The sequence below is a fragment of the Myzus persicae genome, unplaced genomic scaffold (genome assembly GCF_001856785.1).
Source record: "Myzus persicae strain clone G006 unplaced genomic scaffold, MPER_G0061.0, whole genome shotgun sequence".
NCBI classification, from domain to species: Eukaryota; Metazoa; Arthropoda; class Insecta; order Hemiptera; family Aphididae; genus Myzus; species Myzus persicae.
The window spans coordinates 14490-38021 of record NW_019101591.1 but is presented as its reverse complement, the minus strand read 5'-3'; the positions used below and the strand labels follow the sequence as shown (position 1 = coordinate 38021).

Genomic DNA, 23532 nt, shown 5'->3' with positions numbered 1-23532 from the left:
ATATCTTTTTTTATTTTTAGATTAACGCTTCAACTACAAAGGTCATTAGCCTGGTACTGTGTGGGGGAGGGGACGGTTGGTCAGAACACGTTTGTATGTTTGTATGAGTGGCGAGGTTGTGTTGCTAAAAACCCGGATGGTTACCCATCCGAGTGCTAGCAACGACGGCCGGTACGTACGTTCAGAGCGTTGCCGCATATTGAGCGTACGACCGCGCCTTACCAGGCCACATACATATCATTACGCATATAATTCTACTGTACATGCGTATGTCACTGAACTCCTCCTAAACGGCTAGACCGATTTGAAAACATTTTTTTGTATGCGTTTGGGTGACGCCAAGGATGTTTTAGATTCACAATTGGACCCGATATGGCCGACCCAGAGGGTCGCTTAAACAGGGATTTTAAGATTTACGAAGGAAATGTTTGTTTCTATTCGGTTGCTATTGGTCATAGGAGAATTATAAATATATTTAGTAGAAATTGGTATTTTTTTTGTTTATTGGTTGCCTGCAGTATGGTTCATCGGGCAGATCAGCTATAAGCATGCATACAATTGAATTTTCACACATTGCCTACCAAGGTCAGGTTATGACGGCTTGTCCGCAATCAAAATAAAAATAAAAAATATATTATTTATATAAAGTACTCATCAAGCGGGATCCTCAATCCACAGCAGGTAGGCATAATGTACTGTTCGCATTATCACCATCGAGTCTCATATAGAAATGGCATTTTTCTAACGGACAACAAAATCCACGGGACCAGTTAGTTTATGTATATAGTTTACATTATATATACTTTGTGTGTTTGTTATAATATTGAGTTCAAGTTCACCATTCCCGGACCAACTTGATTACTGTTTAGTATTTTTCGAAACAAATATTATTATATAAATACTTCCGTCGATTTTTGGATGTTACAGCTTGCAACACGCCTACCTCGGTTATTTAAACTTAAGTGGCTGTCGATATTTATACCTAATTCTATCCAGTTAAGGAGTAGTTGGTTAGCTATTCCCACTACACGAACCGATCTTGTGAACCGGGTTGTTGAATTGGTAAAAATAAAGTTTTCTAAGTTATATTTTACAGGTCCTAGAAACTTATGACCTGCGTTCATAAACTAACACAATTAAACACGATATAGCAACGTATACAAGGTTTATTCAATATTTAGAAAGTAGTAATATTATACAGTACACTATCACCTGAGTAACCCTGTTCTTAAGGGTAGTATATGGAAGATCACAGGAGTAGCGGAGTACGAGTTGAAACAATTATTTTATTATGTTTTATCTATAAGGTAGGTTATTATACCTATAGTAAATCAAATTAATTATGTAACTTAAAAATGTAGAGATGACTGTTGTCTCTATTTCACGATTCGAACTCGACTGTTTGGCTATGCCAGTGATTTATATTATCGTACTCTACGTTCCTGTGTTCTGTCTACCTAAGCAAATTCATCAAGCGCGACATAAATGACGCGTCAGTAATCTGTAAATCGTTACAAGCTCAATCATGTCTAGATGTATTAATATATTATTTTATAAATCATAGCTGTTATTAATTCTTAACATTGAAAACTTGAATAATTCAGCTACATTTTACCATCGTGTTGTGGCTGTAATTTCAAAGGCTCAAAAGCCGCTGACTTTTGTAGTTTTGTGACAAACGGAAGACAATTTCCAAGTGAATCAATAAAGTTAGTTTCTCCAGTCTCCGTGGATCATGGTACATCTGATTAGGCTGTACTCCAGGCTCCATGTGGTGTCGGCTCCTTTGACGTAGCTTCTCGTGTGATTTGCAGGAGTGGTCTTGTTTTCGGTTGTGGTTGCTAATTCCTAGAAGAACAACTAATTTACACGATTTCTAAGGCTTGCACCTGGTTGTTATGCCCTCGTAGTTTCCAATTCTATTACATTATGAAAGGTCAACTACTATTAGTAGACTCGTCGTTTTTATACATTTTTATTCATTACATAATGATTTATACATTGTGAATTTGTGAAAGGTTAATATAATCGAATGCTATATTCGTAAGGACCGCGGTTTCGAGTTAACAGTTGATTCGTTGTGAGAGGTGTCAATATATTCTATATTATGTTATATTATGTTATATTCTATGTTATAAAAGGAGATTTCAAGGCCCACGATAATCGGAATGAAATTCACTATTTCTGGTTAAATACTGTTTGATATATACTAAGATAGCTAGTTCGGTTAATTTGCATGGGTTACAGCTCAAGTATTGGTTGATATTAACTTATTCAAAGCTTATTTTTATGGAAAATATACAGTAGTGTTAAAGGTGGGAAGTGTAGAAAATAAAATATCTCGGTGCTTGGCTTCTGACGTCTTCCGAGTCTTCTCAAAAAATCAAATAAATAGCTTCCTTTACTCTCTGAACCTCAAATTATTATTATTATTATAAATTCATTTGTCGAGGCAGAAATATTGCACTAATATGTACTACATTTATAGTAAACTGATTTATAATAGGCCCAAAACATATATTTTTATTTTGTATATTATAATTTAACCCTTAAAGCTTAGGCTTAAAACTGTTTATTTTGGTTACTATCGAAGTTCCGAAAAAATTGTTTTACCAGATTTACGGGCGGTTAGCGCAACAAAAGCGATGACGGATAACACACACCAACGTTAATTTACTACCTAATAGTTGGTACACATACATTTAGGTACATCCCAAATGTACATGTCATATGAATTGCCAGAATATTACTCCTTAAAACATGCTACGCTCCAGCCCAATTAATATCTTAATTTATATTATTAGTTTTTGATTACAACTTTTTAAACATTTTTGTCACATGTCATCAAAATTATGTCAATGTTATGACATCGGTATTTTCATACCTACAAATAGATTATCATTTGTATTTCCAAGACTTCATTGAATTCAAAATTCTACAGTGACGACTGACGACTGACGTCTGACGAAATGACAGTCGTATTCAACTTTGTACCTACATCTAATTCAATATATCTGTGTGAATCAATCATAAATTTATATTTCAATTACATTTTAGTTTTCGGTCATTATTATGTTTAACACCGTTAATATTAAAAACTGTAAAAATCAGCCACTGCTGAAAATCGTACACAGACGAGACTACTAATAAATACTGATTTACTGACACTCAACAGGTGTCTACCTACTGAAAATATTGACTTTGCTGTTGCACGTGGTCCTTCAGCGATCCAGATGATGATGGTTTTCAATAATTAATTGTACGCAATTTCAAAAAATGATACCTAGTTTTTTTGGATGTACCAACAGTTTTAATATTGTGTGTGTTCTTGTGACTGAATGCCATGAAGGTATTCAGGTCTTAGCGGCTATAGTACATTTGATTCTGCTGCTCTCCGGCCTCCCTTGTAAGTAATTTCAATTAATTTGATTCTGGGTGACACGTGTATTTTTATAATATATCCTCGTGGTAGTGGGAAAGCAGTAGTTTTCACAGAACGCGAAGTGTTTAAAATTATAAATGGTGAATTTGTGTATTAGAAGAAGAAAACATAATTCTGAATGACTTAGCTCATAGTTTCTTAGGTTATTTTTTATGTGCTATGGAGGATCAAAACACTTGTGATCGCTTTCGAAGATATTTCTGTTGCTTGTAATGTTTGCGCGGCAGCATTATTTACAATGTACTAGTATAATAATATTACCTTTTAGGATTTCATAGAGTACGACATCGCACATAAAGTTTATTTCATCATTTACAGATTGTATCTTTATAAGTATTAAGTACGTAATGTATCTTTTCCACATTGTTAAAAGGTGTTTAACAAATCAGCTTATTTGAGTATAGTATTATAGCTTTGGTATAATTATAGGTACACGCTTAATTTTTTTTAGTTAATTTTTAAAATATAACATGACTTTAGGCTTACATTTTAAATATTATTTTGATTTTTGATTATTATGAATTGTATTCTTTATCATAATTATTCATTTTTACAACATATGCAGTGTATATATAAACATACATGTGTGTGTACTACTTAGTTATCTCGTTTTGATCTTTCGGAAACCGTTTGGGCTCAATCCATTCAGGCTACCACTATATATGCATTTATAATACTAATATTACAGCCGTCGGACGTCAACTAACAGTTTGCTGCTGAAAGTAATAATATTTTACATTGTCGTCACGGGCAGGCAGACTTAATGGAAATAAAATCAACCAGTTTCCCCTTCCCACCCCCCCCCCCTCCACCACCGCTACACCCGTTTGGACACTTCTTTTTAATACAATCGATTTGTTCCCGAGCATTAATTGCATATTAATCCCATTCGTGTGAGCACACGGTTTATATTCGATCGCTGCAGTAGTAGCGTAGGGTTACCTATAAGGTTATGTATAATATAATATATAAACGAATACGTACATTATTATAGTTGTATTATTATTATACGGGTAGTACTTATATATTATAATAGTCATTATTCCGGGATTAATACGCCGTTATAATAAACATTGCTGAGTGTTTGTGGAAAAAAAATTCCAGTGTTCCGGTATTTGAATCACATTTCGCCCCGTCCGTCAATTACTACGATCACGTTTTAAAATAATTGTTCATATTAAAATTCAAAAGGTCGATCGACTTTTAATTTTATTAAAACACACATATTGTAGAGGGCACTAAACCATTTTTGCGGTATTAATTTTAATTGATTGAAAAACACTCGAAGACTACCCAACGCGCAACCTTCGTTACAGCCGATGTCGACGGTGGCACGTGCACGGGTATTATTCGAAGTCCGTCGACCACTCGCACAAAATAGTATGAGGCAGTGGATAGTTTATATAAATTAATTTTATATTAAAGGCAAATATTGATGAGTGAAGTTCTTGAATATTGAGAAAAATAAATAGATATTATATTTGAAGTAATATAAGTAAGTTCAGCTAAATTAATTTTTTTTTTTAATAGTCTTAAGTGTAAAAACAAAATGGTACACTCTAAATAAATAATTTATATTTTATCTTAATTAATAATTTTGCTACTATTTACTAATTATTATTTATTTTTCATAGTTTCTCCAATATTCAAATATATTATGAATGTTAAGTTGTTACCCAATTATTAATATGAATATAGGCAAATACATTTGTTATTATAGTTACCAAATTACATTTTAGACATCAATAAATATTTTTAATTTTTATTCCTACCAAAGTGTTCATGTAAATCAAAAAAAAAACTAACTATAGGTATACTAGAAAAAAATTGGTCCTTTATTTTTTTTAATATCAGATGCCACACATTAGCCACTAGGTAGCGAAATACATATTCATAAACGCATTCACTATAAGTACTAACGATGTTGTTCAATATTTTTTAGTTTTGGTTATTTGTTTATAATATAGGTACCTATTTAATGAAATAAATACATTAATGTATGATTATTAATAAATTGACCTTCAAAATATATAAGCTGTAATTTCAAGTTGTAAAAACACTAAAAACATTATTGTAAATCTTAAGATTGACAGAGAGGCACACCGCACAAGGGTAGAAACTATTTGCCTTTTTAAAAATTGACAAATACAACTCTCCACCTGCAAACACGCGAATCGCCATATTCAAATAGTCGACACCACATGTTATAAGGACGCCCGGAAACAGCATAATTAGATGTGCCATAGTTCATAGCTAACAAAACCTGAGCACCTTCTCGTCACTCAGCACACTTGGAAATTATTTACACTTTTATCACTAAAAGTCAGCATCATCTGGATCGCTGTAAGGTAGAACAAATAGGTAAACTAAAGAAAAAAGTAAAATAAAATAAAAATGCACTTTGAAAACTAGCAAGTATATTTACTTAAAAAAGTTTACTCTTTAATTTAATTTTAAAATTAATATTATGTAAATGGGGAAAAAACAATATTCACAATATTCACAATTCTCTATGTTATGGTTTACAATGTATACATTTAAAGTATAGCTGAATAGGTACTACCTAACATATACCTTATAAAAAGTCCAAAAATGGCCATTGCTTTTTAGCTTTGACCAGAGTTTTTTTTACACATTAATGAGGTAGGCTTATAATAAATATCAATAAAAAAAAGCCAAATAAATTATGTAGCTACAATATTATTAATAGTACAAAATAATCGTGAGCATAAACTTGTTATTATTATAATTAAAATGTCGTAAATAGTTACATACAAAGAAAAATATTAAAATGTCACACAACTCTATTAACATATTATATATCTCTGTATGTGTATGACAAATAAAAATTGTACAGGTCCTCAAAAAATGCAGAAAAAAAATTAATTTAAATAACATTGTAATTTACTTTTGTATATAATGTTTATACTGTTAACTAACGGCCACAGTTAATGTCGTTGTGTTTTGATTAATAAATATTTTTAAAAAAAATTTACTTTTCATCAACAGGTTCACCAATTGTATGCCATTTTGTATAATGTGTAAATGTATAATGTGTTAAAATGTGTAGTACAAATCATAATATTAGCATTCTATTTTTAAAACTGTATTTCTTTTAACATAAACTATTTGTACTTCTGTTTGGGGCACTTAATCTCGCTTTGCTCAGAACGATTTCAGTACACGGTGAATTCCTGATGAGTAAAGACGTTAAGTCCACGTGTAACGTGTACCATATGTTATCCCGGGCGCGCGTGCAACCCCTGTTAAGTCCAAAAACGTCCCGTGAATAGTTTATTAGGCGACAGACGAAAAAAACACCAAATCGTCTCCGACGGTGGCAGTTGTGCTCCGACTGCACAGAATACAGCCATCCGTTTCACGTTATTGTATATGTGTGGACTTGATTTTCCCAGACACACTTATACCGCGGAAGCGTGCATACTGCAAAACACGGTTACGGCATAGCCCCGTTGGATCTTGGAAAACGTGTGTATATTGTTTTATTTGTGTATCCTATCGTCCGCACCCCGATTTTCCTTGATCTCGGCGTATATTGAATTTAATTGATCGACAAATATTTTTTTTTACCCCGACTCCAGTGAAACCGCGAGAGCCGTGCAAAAAAAAATAGTTTAGTCTTGAATTGAATAATTTTACTGATAGAAAAATCCAATATTCACAGCTTCGTGTTATCTGTACCTATATAGGTACCAAAATCATATGGACTGCAATTATTTTTTAGATAGCAATTAGTAGAGTGGTTATTATATGTTCATGATAATTATTAGCATTAAAATTAATGTTTAGGTCATGTCCGGTGTACGTATTGACTTACACCTAACTAGGTCTACATAAATCTCGATTGTCAATTGTGTGCCATTCGATCAATCATCATCTCTTCGGTTATTAAATTATATTCATTAATTTACAATGTCCGAGAACCATTTCAAAAGCGGCATATTACAATTACACCCCCTAATCGGGGCATGGGTGAGTCTAAGGGGCCTAGGCACCTAGAGGAATAATTCATGAAAATTTATTAGTCGAACTCAACCTCTTAAACCCCTATGTTCCCCTTCAAAAAGACTCAGTCATATGGTTACACATAAAAAATAACTGACAGAAATAATTACAGAAAAGAAGGCAATCTAATGATATTATACTCAATGGTCTACAACAGAAGTAATTCATTCTTAAAGATATCACGGAACCAAAGTGTAATTCAATGTCAAAATGAGTTGTCCGGTATTGCTGTTTTTGAGAGATTTTGAATTAATGTGTTTGGGTGAGAATGCAATTTTCCATTAAATTTCCAAAAAATGCTGGCACCGTTCCCGCGTCGTCGGGGATGTCTCCGAGGTCCGGTAGACACGTCGGACATTACCGGCGGTCCTCGTCGGTGCTAAATACGTATAAAATATTATACACATCGTTTGTTTAATAATGTATCCGTTGGTGTGCGCACCTATTGTATATATTATAACATCAATGGAGCGGTTTTGGCGGAGAATTACGGACAGACGGCATATCGCGATAATAATAATTAATAATACAACCTAATGTGCTATAATACGACGATATCTACGACTGGGCCATGGTCGGGTCGGTGGACGGGGCGTGGCGGGGGTGGCATTCAAATCGTGCTCAAAAGGAATACCACCGTGGCTTCGCACGGGAATAAGAAACGGCACAGGTGCGCCGCACACAACTACCGTGGGTCCGTCCACTCGGTATATATACATTCGAGATTATTTTTAATAATTCAAATGCGGGCGTAATGCTATGCTGTGTGTAGGAGTAGGTACGCACAATATTATATATGTGTATATAGTGTACACGGTCTCAAGTCGTAATGAAAATCGGCCGAGTCTTAAAGGGGTTGTGTGTCTGTGTGTGTGTGTGTGTGTGTGAGCGTAACCCATTCACTTTGATTATTTATTTCGACCGAAACAGAGAGACTGCGGTGTGCCCACCCTTCGCGGCGCCAGAGCGTCTTTTAATTAACGCTCTCGACTCTCGAAAACCAGCGTAATTATTTCTCCCGACTGCCGCGTGGAAAAACGTCTTTGCTCGAGGGCTAATGCTCGCATGTGTGTGTGTGTGTGTTTGTGTGTGTGTGTGTGTGTGTGTGTGTGTGTGTGTGTGTGTGCGTGCGTGCGTGTACGTATCGAAACTGTTGCGGATCCAGCAACAGTTGTTTTCGATATCAAACGGTCTTATTTCGATTTCTCTGTACGAATATATATATATATATATATCACCATCGTTTGATAGGTCATCATAATAAACAATAATAATATGTACCATGGGCAAAGTCACGTTGTTAGATGTCGAAAAGTCCCGAGGCTTTTGAGCCCTTCCAGTGTATTGTAGGTCTTATATTAAATAATTAAAATAATTTACACAATACTGTTGTCCGCCGTCGTCGACAAGAAGATTAACTATGCGTTCGTCAATAATTATTAAATACTATGAAAATAATGAGTCGTGTTGTAATAATATTCTGTCAAACGACAAGGGAGTCCGGCGCGATAAAATTCGACAATGTCTATAAATTATAATGCACCTATTTCAGGGGGGAGAGTCAATGTGTATCAAACAATTTTCAAAATATAAATATTAAAAGACGTCCATTTAAATCCAAAAATTTGCTTGCTGAATACTACTACAAGTTTTCTTACAAAAAAAAAGTTTATCTCCAACGTGAAACCTAATTATTGTTGGAGGGGGGGGAGACAAGCTCTACGAATGTATAGAATATATCAACTTATGATTAATAGTCGACCTTACGCAATGTACAAATCATGATTCAAATAGCAAAACGTTCCCTATTATAATGTTATATTAAAAATATGAATTAACACTGTGCAACAATTTGGATAATAGTAAAATCCTATCTAGAGTTATAATCAAAATACTTAATGTACTTTTCTTTCTACTAGGCAAGACCATTATTTATAATTTAGATTAGGTTTTTACACGGCCACATGGATATTTAAAACACACTACGAATCAAAGGAGCGGACAGTATGTTATATAAGGAAGAATATTGTACAACAGAGGCCAATGTACCATAGCCACCATGATCCTTCACGCTGCTCAACACACACAAGACACTCTATTTATATTTATTTAACTTTTGCTAATTCAAATAATACCATCATTTTCACTCACTTTGGAAAATTGTCTACAATTAACGTATAAAGCCATCGACATTCGGTAGCTGGTGGGCCGCAAACAACAGTACACACATATATTAAACGTGGACTAAAGGCTGTAAAAAGTAAAACTAACAGGAAAATCATTAATAATCCAGCTACTATTAATAATTTTGAAGAAGCACATTTAATTAATTACCTAAACCAAAAATCAATGTACAAACATCGCCTTAAGAAAAATCTGTTCATATTTATTGAAGTGAAACTTCTTTACGGAGGATACAACGCTTAATTTGTAACAATATTACGCGCACGACATAAAATTATCATGACAACAAGAAATAAATAAAATATAAATCATATAAATCCAATTATTATGATTATTTTTATCTATTAAGATATTTAATAATAAGTTTGGAATAGTAAGACAGAGGGTAGTTTTAATGAAATATCATGTAATTTCATTTCATTTAAAATAATTATGTGATAATTATGTATTTAATAATAATTATAAACATCGATACGATTATAATGATATATCATATTATTATATTTTTAATACACATACTGAAAATGTACATAAAATTGTTCCAATTGTAATTTGATATTAACTCAAAACTTTAAAAAAATATCGTCTAAAAATTAATCTATAATGAAATGAGGGTAAATGAAATAAATAGAATAAATAAAAACATTAAAAACATTAAAAACGCAATTAAATACTACCAATTATTATTATAACAGAAATATCCAACCAAATAATTTAGCGAGAACGGATGATAATTATCCACAGCAAATGATGGTAATAAGGTAGTAATAAAATATCACTATTGTAATGGAAATCATTATGCAGCTCAGAGTAGAAATAAACCCAGACATAATTATGCAGATAATACTGATAATAGTACCTAATAACAGCCCACATTTAATCGAAATAAATAATAATTGCACCCAACCTCCGAAAAACTATACCGTACGAATAATTACGTGTACATAATGCATATTGCAATTTTCAACCGAAATGGACATAGAATAACCAAGTGTTATAAAAAACGTAATGACCAATTTAAAAATATAATAACTCAGAAAATGCAAAGTTACCGTAGGAAGAACGCGATACCCGTTCGAAGATAAAAGAGATTATCGATTATCGCAGTACAGACGCTCGATGTTTTCACATCATCTCAGCATATTAACCAACATATTATATAATTGTACATAACTCGCTAGTAAAACGAACGAACTAATAATTTTGCTAATTAAGCCACTCTCGTACAATTAAAAAAAACACCAACCACCTACTTACAATCTATCCACTTAAGTCCATAATATGGGGCACGGGCTTTCAAGACAAGGCGGAATAGATTCACACACTAAAAAGCTAGAAAATAATGAAATTATTGAGAGATTCCTTAGTCCTGATTCCTTTTTTACTAGTATGGGAAAAAGCTGATAGTTCTGGGATGCAAAACTTCAGAGTAGTGGCAGAGTTCGGGGCACTTAATAAGATTACCAACGGATTTCACCCCTTAAAAAATATTACCGAAATATTAGACAAATTTATAATAAATTATACTAAATCTCATATTGTAGAAATTGAATTCCTTGCATTAAAAGAAGGAACATTAGGTACAAATTCGGGTTTAAAAATAAATTATTATTGACCGTAGAAATTAACAACACTGAAATTATTCAAAATTACAATGACTTCAGTAACGAAACACCGGTGCTTAAAGCAACTTAAATTACTAAATGTAACGTAAGATGTGGAAGAAAATAGTTGTAATTTTCATACATTGAAATCAAGGTCAGAGATCTAAATATCTATCACAGACCCACTAAGTTGTCGAAAGTAAAAGTATTTTAATTCATAAGCAACAATTAATCACGAAAACGTATCTTGTAGTAGTAGTGTAGTACGATACCTATCTATACTGTTTACGAAGAGCAAAAGAAAGTTGTTATGTTAAATACACTAGAGGAGACGGAAAACATTAACACAAATAATTTTGATAAACCAAGAAACGGAATATACGTGGTTGAAACCGAAAATAACAATTACAATGAACGTGTAACAATAAATAATAATTTCAAAGAGCGAATATGGAGTATTACCAATTGCCAAAAGTATTTTTACATATAAACTTATTTACGTAACCCACTAACTATCCAAGCAACCGATTTCCTAAAACAACTTATAGAAGTCTTAATGTGAAGGGCTCATATTCATTAATTTATGGGAGACGTATGGTTACGTAAACTGGTTTAGACAAAACGTTATTTAAGAATAACAGCACCAATGACAAAGAGAACCATAGGACTAGTAGTGACTCGTGATCCACTGCCAAATCAACCAGTGTGTGTAAAATTAGTAGTAATTGAATACATCATTGGAACATAAGATAATCTCACATTCGCACTTTAGCCATTCCTCCGGCTATTGAACGGAATAAATAGAAAAATATACGTTTTCATTTTCAACTCACAAATGATATTGATGATAATATTGAAATGTAAATCACTAGAAGGAAATAGAACTAATAACAAGTTTTCAAGGAACAATAATAATAGTTACATTTTTAGCTAACAAATAATAATACTAGAGTTAATAATTTTAATTATAATAGTAACGAGAATTCTAGACCAAACTTTAAACAAAAATTATTTTGAAACCATATAATGACTTTGGTAATAAATGTTGATACCACCAGGCCGCTGAAATCATGTTTAAAAAGATGAGTCGATCCAATTATATACCTGAAAATAATTAAATAAAAATAAGTTCAAAATATATTTTATTCGTTATTATACAATTTAAATAAATTCAGTTAAAATAACATAAGATTCAAATTTAAAATTTAGAAACAAATAAACGAAAATCTTGACTGCAGAACGTTAGCTGAGTATTAACGACATAATTTAGACAAAATTAAAAAAATGTTTATAATTGATTATCCAATACTTATGTTTATAGTAGATATCCATTCAATGGTATACAGACGAACATTAGACGATTAGAGATACCAATTACATTAAAAACTAAAAGTTAGCGAATTTCATTTTGAAGGAAATGATTTTCCTACATTATTACGGACTACGAATTCATAAAGTAATTTTAACGAATAGATTGAATAAGTAACATACATTTACACATGATTAGTAATATAGACATTACACAATGTATAAGCCTAATCTAGTTGCTTTAAAGTAGTCAATTTAAATAATTATCAACGAAGCAAAAGTACCACACTTGCCAGTGGTCCTTGCAAATCAGACAAAACTAGCCATGATAACCACGGAGCAAGTCGTCAACAACAACTTTTCACAACCATACCAACTAATATTATGAGCTATGAAATCCTAAAATCCATACTAGTATTATAATAATGTTATGCATCTCGAGTCTATCGTCAAAACAACATAAATTAGTCCCGATTTCATGAATCCGAGAAATCTATGAATCTAGTCATAAGTAGGCTTCATAAATATCATGGACCATAATATGGTTCATTGAAGCTAAACGATAAGTATCAATAATTTGATCAGTATTCACTATTCACTAATTAATACTCACAATCGGGAACTCAGCTACCCACATTTTGACAAAAACAACAAGTTCAACAGTTGCAAGTACAAATTTCTTTGGATACTAGTGCTTCGAGCTTCAGTCCAAGGTCCGGGATGGTGGAATGGGAAAACCACTTATAAGTCAGTGAGGAGTACAGAATATTCAGATATACCACAGCCGTCGAGACCTGAGCGCATTCTCTCCACTCGCGCGGACTTGCAAACATTTACAATTTTTGCTTAAATTGAAATAGAAAATGAATATCTATAATTTTAATCACTGTTGAAATTGTCTTCGACTATTTATTTGAAACCCCCCATCATCTGGATCTCGAGAAGTCCGCATATAACAACTGGTGCAGTAAATAAGTATAGGATTTTTCAAGAGGAGGCTACCGTCAACAAGGAAGACCTGATCATTCTTCTCCGGAAATAGAATCAAAACAAACAACGTTGCAGCACGGTCTCAATCGACAAGTAATCGTTAATGAACTCCTTATTTTTGTAAGTGGATGGTTGAATGGTTAATTAAGTTTCTTACATAGACGTATGCTACATAGTAAAAAAAAAAACATAAAAATATTAAAAGTAGTCGAGTATATAAGTCATATTAAAGTGTTACTGAGATTATTATTTTGGACATATTAGATTTAAATTATTGAGATTATTATATTGCATTTTATTGAGAAGGGTTACAAATATAATAATGTGTCTAAGTGGGCATTCATTAAAAGTTATATTTTAACAGATGAACTTGAAGATTTAACCACTGCATCAAGTTTATAGATACAATTAAATTCCATGAAAATGAGTAGGTAACAGTGAGGACGTAAACGAGAAGAGAAGAGTAGAAAAATTCAAAAATTAGACTAAAAACTATGTTCCGATAGCACGCTTAATAATGTAGATAAGGAGGCTAAAACAATTCGCAAGACATTAAAAGAACAAACGTTAGCAATGTTCATAAAAGGACGAATAGATCCGATAAGGACAATAGTAAAAGCTCAAAATTCAAAACTCTTGAAACAGCTAGGCGACTGGTAAAGGGTGAGAAAGTAGAGTATAATACTTCAAAACAGAAAATGTTGGGTATATGAAAAATTAACAGAAATAATAATAATTTTTTTATGGAACAATAGCAATAATTTACAAAAAACAAATAGGTATTCCACGATTAATTAATATAAATTATAACAACAGAAATGTCAAACCAAATAACTTTGTAAGGCCAAATAATCCCTCACCGATGAATAATAATATTATCCACAGCCAATTAATAGAAATAGACCAGTCATAAAATGTTACCATTGTAATGGAAATCATTATGGTGCTCAGTGTAGAAATGAACCAAGACTTAGTTATGAAAATAATAGCAATACCAATCGCACCCCTGATCGAAATAGTTTTACACGGTCACCGACAAATTATGACACACAATTAGTAGCATGTACATATTACAACAGTAACAAAACATATTAATATAATCGATTGTTATACATAACGTTACGACGAAAATATAAGTAATTACTCGAGAAACGCACACGCGTCTAACGAGGAACGCGGATAATTGTATAATTCTGATAAACCAGATAATCGCAGAATAGATGCAGGATGCATCTACATAATAAAAGCGATAAAAAATAACCGTAAAATATTATTTATACCTACATATCACCCGCTATCTACCTAAGTCTACTATCTACAAACTAAGTTTACTAATAGACACGGGGAACCAGGTAAATGTGTTTAAAGTAAATTGTCTACCTACTCGTACAATTAACCATAATAGATGAAACTCAAAAAATAATAATAATTTACGGTGAATCGAACGAAGAAACCTTACATAATTTATACTTACATTAATAATACAAAAAGAATTAAACGAGAAAATGTAATGACACTGAATTTCATATCGCGCGAGCACTGTTCCCATACCGGAAAACTGTATTTTAGTCACAATTTTTTTTGTCAACAATCCAAGTAGTAGCGGTAGATGTGTCCAATAACAATAATTATTATTTAAAAAACCAAGGGGGGGGGGGTGCAAAATTGTATTTATCTATTATTATTACAATTATATACAATAAATTGTTATATTGGAGTTATATTAAATTTCGAAGTAACAATGCAAAGAAACCTAATAGCAAACAGGAAAGAAATAACCAATACTTGAAAAATTGTATGAGTGAGTACATTTTAACACACTTAATCGTACATTTTTAAACATTTTTAACTTTAAAGCTTACAGTTCTACGCCTGTAAAATTGAGAACGAAAATGTGATCTTTAAACGGGAACCTCATTAAAATACTCATGTTAAAAACACACCAGTAAAAGAAAAAACGGAAAGGCAATCAACTTGTTACCCTGTACCATAGCCGTCCTGAGTACCTTCACCCCACTCCCACATACGACTTGTACAATACATTATTCGAACTAGTGTTATATTAAAATAAATAATCATTTACATATTTTACTGTTGAAATTTTGACCTTAAACTATTTATTTTAAAAATACTATCATCTGGATCTAAGGTGGGGAGCTCAAGCAACATTGTTTTAATGAAAATGATACATTTTCACCTGTAATACTGGGTACCTATATATATAGAATTAACCCTGTTTTATTTGAATAATAATGAGATTAAGCTTAACTTTCTTAGTACCATCTTAAAACCAATAATGCCCTCCGCTTGCTTAAAATGTAAAATACGTACGCGCACGTAATACGACTTGACGTCTTGACAAGCTCTAAAATGTGTAAACAAGGAAGCCGTATTATGTAGCTTAGGGAGATGATGATGGCCGACAACGGGCATTGGTCCAAATCCTGCTGGCTGTCAATTATTATCGGATTATGGAAATATCGAAAAGAGGTGAAAAAAAGAAAGTGCTAACATATTTCATGTAGTAATAGGCACATGTTGCTTCTGAATTAGTTTCACCAGTTTTTTGCACGTGTTTGAATACAAACAGAAATGTAATATAAAATTAATAACATATTTTATTTCGTTGAAAATTATAACACACGAAATTATTGAGTCACCATTCAAATTTAAAAGGCCTCAAAGGACAAAGATTGTTCCACTGTCACTAATTTTCGGAAGTTGGTAAGAAAAAAAATTGTTTCCTAAAAGGTGATGATAAATATTGTCCATCAACAGATTAGTATATGTATCAGGATCTTGATATAGGAAATCATGAGAAAATACAAATCAATTTATCACGCTAATAAATGTACATTTAAACCTATTACTAGCTGGTCCCGTGCACTTCGTTGCCAATTAAAAATGCCAACTCTATATGAGACTCGCTTGTGATAATGCGAGCAGTATATTATCAGGTAGGTTTTAGGACCCCAATTGACGCTTACTCTCTATTAATAATATATTTTATTTTTATTTATTTTTATTTTGATTGCGGGCACGCTGATGAGCGACTAAAGAGAAACTCAGCCACCTTGGTAGGCAATGTGTGAAAATTCAATTTGATGCATGCTCATGCCTGATCTGCCCGATTAACCACTGGCAACAATAAACAAACAAAAACGCAAGTAAGTGGATGTCACTCTGCTGTACATTAGGTGTCTAGGAAGGCTAGGTAATGAATGGTAATCAATTTGAATACAATTATATTATGATATGACATTGTGTACGAAAAACGACTCTGAGTGGTGACGGTATGTCAGTCTAGATATAGGATATTTTATATGGCTGTAATACGATTGAGAACGTTCGACCTTTTTAGCATACGATTGAGATCACTCGAAATGGAACAATGAAATAACTGCTGACCCAAAAAAACAGTACTATTGAGAACGAAATTAAGTGCAACGTTGCCGAACTATATTCAAGTCAAAATAAAAATGAAATAAAACATTGAATAAAATAATTAAAAATTATTAAAAAAATAATTTACAATTCCCCTATATAGATTTCCCAGATGCGTTAAATATTTTATTAATCCTTAGCTCATAGAAAATTAGTATTTTATTGAATAATAATTTAATTAAAAATTAAAATATTGTAATATCATAATATCATATGAATTTATTTGTGTATTTATTTATTTGTCAGTAGCCATCCGGTTTATAAGCTTTTGGGGGTGCGGGGGCGAAGCTCCTGCGGGTTAGTGTGACTTATACAATTCTAGCCCCCCTAAAAAATTGACCCTGGTTGCGCCTATGAGCGAATGTCACATAGACAGTGTGTGAGCAGTGCTAAGAGTCATATATATTTATATAGGCTATAGCTATAGCCGATTTTTATATGGCAACGTTTGGCAACGTTGCTCGGAAAAATAAAAACTGAGCGTTCTCAATCGTAATAGTCAAAAGGGTCTAAAAAAGGTATCGCCAATAATGACCGTTCTCAATCGTATTCCTGCCTTTTATATTGTTATTATACTTATTATTAATATGGTACCCGATAAGTTGAATTCATTTTATTCTTAAATTATCAGTGATGCTGGAAAAAATATTAAATTTGCCTATGTAATTGGGCTGTTTTGGAACCGAATTAAATGATAAACGTTATTCTTTGTGTTAATATGCAATTTTGTCTGAATTTTAACTTAAAATGTCGGTAAAAAATAACTGCAGTATTTATATACTTTTTAAATTTTTTTGTTACGGGAAAACCTACTTCAGTGGAAACTTTTTTTTAATTTCCAATCTTTAGCTATGAAAGTTGAAAATTGTATACATTTTTAACTAGGGAATCATTTTCGATTTTCAATTTGATAAATATTGTCAACATTTGAACTTTAATAAATGCTTATGAAAAAAAATCATGCTTACGTATTTTTAATATTTTTCAATTGATATTGTAACAATATATCAAGGGTCTTGTATTAAATTTTCTTGCGTTTTAACCTAACTAATAACATTTTATTGACATTTAAAGAAAAAAAATTTAAAAAAATGAAAATTGAAAATGTCCGTTAAAACGAGTCAAAATATTTTGAAAAATGTATCAAGTATATGAATTGATAAAATAAACATGTGCTATAAATTTTTTAGCCAAGTTAAGTTAATTTAAGTTATTTTCTCAAATTTACACAAACTATTTCTTATAAGTAGTTATTAATTATTACAAGAAACATTGTAGAAAGTTTCAATACAAGACTGTAAATCAGAAATTTTATCATTGATAAGTATGTTTTATTTAACTCATGCATATTTTATATATTTTTATTTTATTTTATATTCTCAGTCGTTTGGTCCCTAAATAAATGATGAACTTTTAACTAACATACCAACCACACAAAATCGTGACAAATTGAAAGTTATTTTGTTCTTAAATGTGTACGAAATTTTCAATTTAAATAGCCAAGGATCAAACCTTTACCCTGGGCATGAAACTGATATTATAAAAATAATTTTAACATTGGATATTGGATATGTGGATTTGGATATTAAAAAATCGAATTTGACAAAAACTGGTTTGCGTAAAAATTTCTATTTTTCCTTTATTTATTTATTTATTTTTTTGGTTTTTCCCTAAGCTTTTAAAAACTACTAGAAATTTATTACTTATGAGTTTATGACTCTTCCCCCCTAAAGTACCAGGAAAGATGCTAAAGTAGAAAATTGAAGAATTTTTACTGACCGAAAAGGCGAAGACAGACAAAATTGTAAATTTGTAATTATTGTAAAATTGTTACAAATCATTTTAAAATGATCGCTCCTCTCAGAATCTATGAAATCGAAACACACTATCATGTTTCAACTTAAATCATGTAAGAAACTGATAAAGAAAATGCATGGTATTTTTTTTTCATATTTTAAATTTTGGTTTAATCTATCAACATTTCTTCTTTATTGGATGGATTATGTTAGTTTATCATATTTCCTGTGTTTATCAATAAATAATTTTTATAGACGCGTAGGTAGTAAAAAAAAATTCCCATGATTTTTTTTTCAAATATCACTAAACAACTAATTTAGATACTTTTTTAGCATTGAGTTAAAATTCACCATTTCCGGGCCAACATTAATACTTTTTTCCGATTTCCGATCAAATAATATTTTATAAATACTTCCGTCAATTTTTAGAGGTCACAACTCAAGCATATCAACCCCTCTAAAGGCATTAATATATTAATTTATACTTCACAACTGCAGTAGTGCAGTTATTCATTCTTACTGTTGATAACTTTCTACTGTTAACACACTGACTGTATTATTGTTAAATAAACTACCATATAAATAATGATTATCATAAAAATGTTGATTATTATCAGATTTTTCTCTTGGTCTGCAGGTAAATCACCAATTCTGTTTAGACCAAACTTAATACCTTTGGTAAATTAATAATCTGCTTGATTTATTTAACATATTACATAATCTTTTCGATGATATGATGAGAATAATTTATTTAAGTAGCTATGTATACTAATCATATTACAGGGAGAATATCGTACATTAGTTGATAGAATGTATCCTTGTGAATCTACAAGAAACCATTCGCTCAAATTTAATTTTTATTTAAGTAGAAAGACAGCAAGTATAACTGAGTTGAAAGGGAATATAACGTTTTTGATTCCTTTTGACGATACAATTGCATATACGGTAAGTAGTTATTGAATGATTTGTATAATTTTGAAGTTAATAATTGATAAAAAAAACAATTCATGTTTAATAAGGTACTTGGTTTGTAAATTTTAGGGGTTTATCTTGCAATCAACGAATATATTTTTATTTCATTTTTTTGTAGTTCGATGTAAACTGTATGTCTTGGGGTTCAACTGGGGGATGGATACCAAATTCATATGTTTATATAAGAAAACGTGGGTGTAGTTCGATGAAATATTTACTAGGAAACACATGGTATTCATTGTTGAATGGTTTTAATGTCCCCATCACTAACTGCCCAGTACCAGAGGTAAAGTATTAAAAACTATTATTTTATTTTGACTAATATTAAGCCACCATCAGACTTTATTATATAATATTATATATAAACCCATATGAGTTGTCTCATTGCATAGTAATTACTAATTATAATATTAATAACAATGATCTACATAGATTAATTCTTCGGCCATTGGCGCTAGTGTTTATGTAAAACAAAGGAAGTCATTGCCCTGCTGTAAGAATGGTTGTTGGTTACCAGCGTATCACGTCATTAAGTTGATAACTGAACTAAGTATCTGTTAATATGATTTTTTTTAATTATTTGGTAATTATAAATATTTTCATTTGAATCGGAAATGGGAAATGATTTGAGGGACTCAATTTTTTATTATACAACATACAATACCTACGTATTGCATTAGAGATTTATTATTCAATTGGTTTAATCTGGTAAGAGACTAATTTTTAGTATGTAGGTACGTCATATAATTATATCATTTATTATAGCTATTATAGCTTACAATACGAAAGCACCGACATACCGCACTGTTGTGTGCGTAATTCTAAACGTTTCAAACGGCGTAAGCTTTTGAGACGAAATGCAACAAGTCCCAAGTGAACCAAAGAATCACGTTTATTAGGATAAAAAACAGCATGTGTGTGCGTGACGAGAAGTAGCTCGGGTCTTCGTGGCTATGATACATCTGCCCAGGCTGCTCTACTTGCTCGCTTATGAGTGGTATCGGGTCCTTCGATGTAGCGCCTCGTGCGGCTAGCAGGTGTGGTGTTGTTTTCGGTTGTTATCGCCAATTTCTAGAAAAGCAGCTAGTCTTCACGATTTCTAATCGTGTACCTGTCCGATGATTTATTACATAGTGAGAGGCTTACCGTTATTAGTATTTAGTGTATTAGTTGTTTTTAGAATGATTTGTGCCGACGGTCTTTTACATTGAGAAAGGTTAATATATTCTTACGCTATTTTGTAAGGACCGATAATAGGTAGGTTTCGATAGGTTTCGATAATAGTTTATACATTGTGTGAGGTCGATGTATTCTATATTATATTAAATGTTAAATATTATATGCGGGGATTCCAAGGCCCGCAACAGCACAGAATTTTTTCAAAGTAAATTTAAGTAGCTTACAATAACTATTTGTCCATATTTTTAATACATAGAACTTATAGGTAAGTATGTCATAAGATACATCTTAAATTCAAAAAAATATTTACTTCAAACAATACTTAAATTACAATAGGTCAACATCTCGTGAATTGGTAAATAGAGTACATTACGTAATTACGTAGGTACCTAAAAAATAAAATTGACTACCTACACTATACTTATGTGTGCCTTCACCGTCAAATTGTTATGTAATTGTGCCAATTTATGGTTTCATTTTTACAGGGAACATATATTACATCAGGAATTAACTTGAAGAATTTAGTTGATGGAAACTTACCCAAAGTGTATTTTTATGGAAAATATAAAATCGTGATAAAGTTGAAAAATATAGAAAATAAAGTACTTGGCTGCTTCGCATTCGATTCGAATCTTATACGACCGTGGGAAGAACCAATTTGATTAAATTATGTACAAAATAATAATGTATGTTTTTGACTTATTACAAAACAATTAACTACAAGTTAGGTACCTCAGCTCAGTATATCAAATTTAGGATAAGGATTTAAAAAAAATAATTGACTTGAAGTTAAGAAATAAAAAAATCATACAAACCTATTTATTTTATTTTTGAACTATTATCTATCATTTAAAATTACATCGCACACCACACCACACGCTTATGTGTTGAGTTGGTTGTACGAAAGCTTAACGTCATACATTTATATTCAGATTTAGAAGTTCAAATTTAGTATCGTTAGTTTTCACATTTTAGTGAATTGAAATAATGACATCCTACTAAATTTGAATATAACAACATTTAAATAAATATACCTATTTTAAGTTTTTAGTTGCACAATTTCTTAAAATATACTCTCTAGTCTCCCACCATTTTTTATTGCACAAACGATTTTTATTCCTTTAATATATTTTTAAACTGCTATTAGTAATTTATGTTATTGTCGATAACACGATAGGCTACTATGACTAACTTATAACTATTATAATTAACCTTGTATTACATTTTAAGGTTTTATATTATATTAAGATAAAAACTAATAAAATAATTTGCAAAACCTTGTGATTTTGGAAAATATTGTAAAAATGTTCACTTCAAACACTTATAAAAATCGAATTCCTATAAGAAAACCTTAACCTTACATTTAGACTTAAAAGATATCTAATTATAAAATGACTTTGTGTACTTAGGAAATGGTAATTTAATTTGAGTTATAATGAAATAGCACATGCTAATAAGCAGGGCTCGAGACTTATAGCGCTAAAAAATCATGAAATATGCGCTATTATATGCACCGAAAAAATGTAAAATATGCGCTAAAAATATGAAAATATGCTTTAAAAATTATTTATTTAAAATTTTTATTTAGACATTTATGCATTTATAATTATTAAAATTTAAAGAAAAATGTTTATATCATTTTACAGTTTTAATTTTCTACAAATAATGACGAAAAACTCTTTCCCGTTCTCATTAATTTGTATGCGTCGAATTTTGTCAATCTGTAAAATATAATTATTTCAAATCAATAAATCATTAAAAAGTAACTTACAGTTTGTACCTTCATAATTGCACTGTATTATTATGTGTTTCCGAATATTTTCAAACTTGAAAGATCTTCTGTTATTACTTAATAATGTTTTGTACACGGAAAATGAGCGCTCTACATCGACCGATGTGATGGGAGCGTACTTGAAGTAAGGAATATCACGACTAGAAATGTCTTCTAGAAACCCGCGCGTTTAATCCTTCAATTATTAGTAATAAGGTTAGTATTTTTTGAATAACAAAAAAAGATCGAAAATCTTTATTCTATGCCTGAATGTCAATAAAAAATGTCCCAACACATGCTATTGTTTTAAATATAAATAATAATTTTTTCTACTTCCTTTAACCTACTCGAATATTCGATAGCACTACATGAACATTTCTAGTCTTGTGGTACCCAATAGGATAAATTCTTAGTCTTTAGTGTCGTGCTAAACTTTCAGAATAAATCATTAATAAAATATTTAAAAATCAAGCAGATTATTAATTTTTCAAGAGTAAGTCAGGCGTATAACGGTTTTGTGACTTGGGAAATGAGAAAAATGCAATAATTTTGATGAATTTTTTTTCAAACATAATTTATTTCAACAGTAATAGAGTTTTTATTAGTTGTAAACGACAAAAATATTTCTCAGCCATGAATCATAAATTAATGTATTCGGCAATTAAAGGGATCGACATGATTAAGCTTGATGTAATCTCTAAAAACTGACTAAAGTATTTAATATAGTATAATATTTTATAATAAATCGGAAAACGTAATAATGTATCTAGGTCCGGAAATCATTGCATCAGAGAAATGTTTCGTGGTTTCGTCCTA

At 31.2% G+C, this 23532-nt stretch overlaps 1 protein-coding gene across 1 annotated transcript; it reads left to right on the top strand.

The window, feature by feature from the left end:
• Positions 1-19361: 19361 nt before the first annotated feature.
• On the top strand, positions 19362-21607 carry LOC111029795 (the record flags this gene model as incomplete). The annotated part of the gene is given in 4 exon segments (XM_022308964.1): positions 19362-19472; positions 19578-19739; positions 19885-20052; positions 21431-21607. Coding segments are annotated over 4 exon segments (618 nt in total), but the record flags the coding sequence as incomplete, so codon positions are not given.
• Between the last annotated feature and the right edge of the window lie 1925 nt (positions 21608-23532).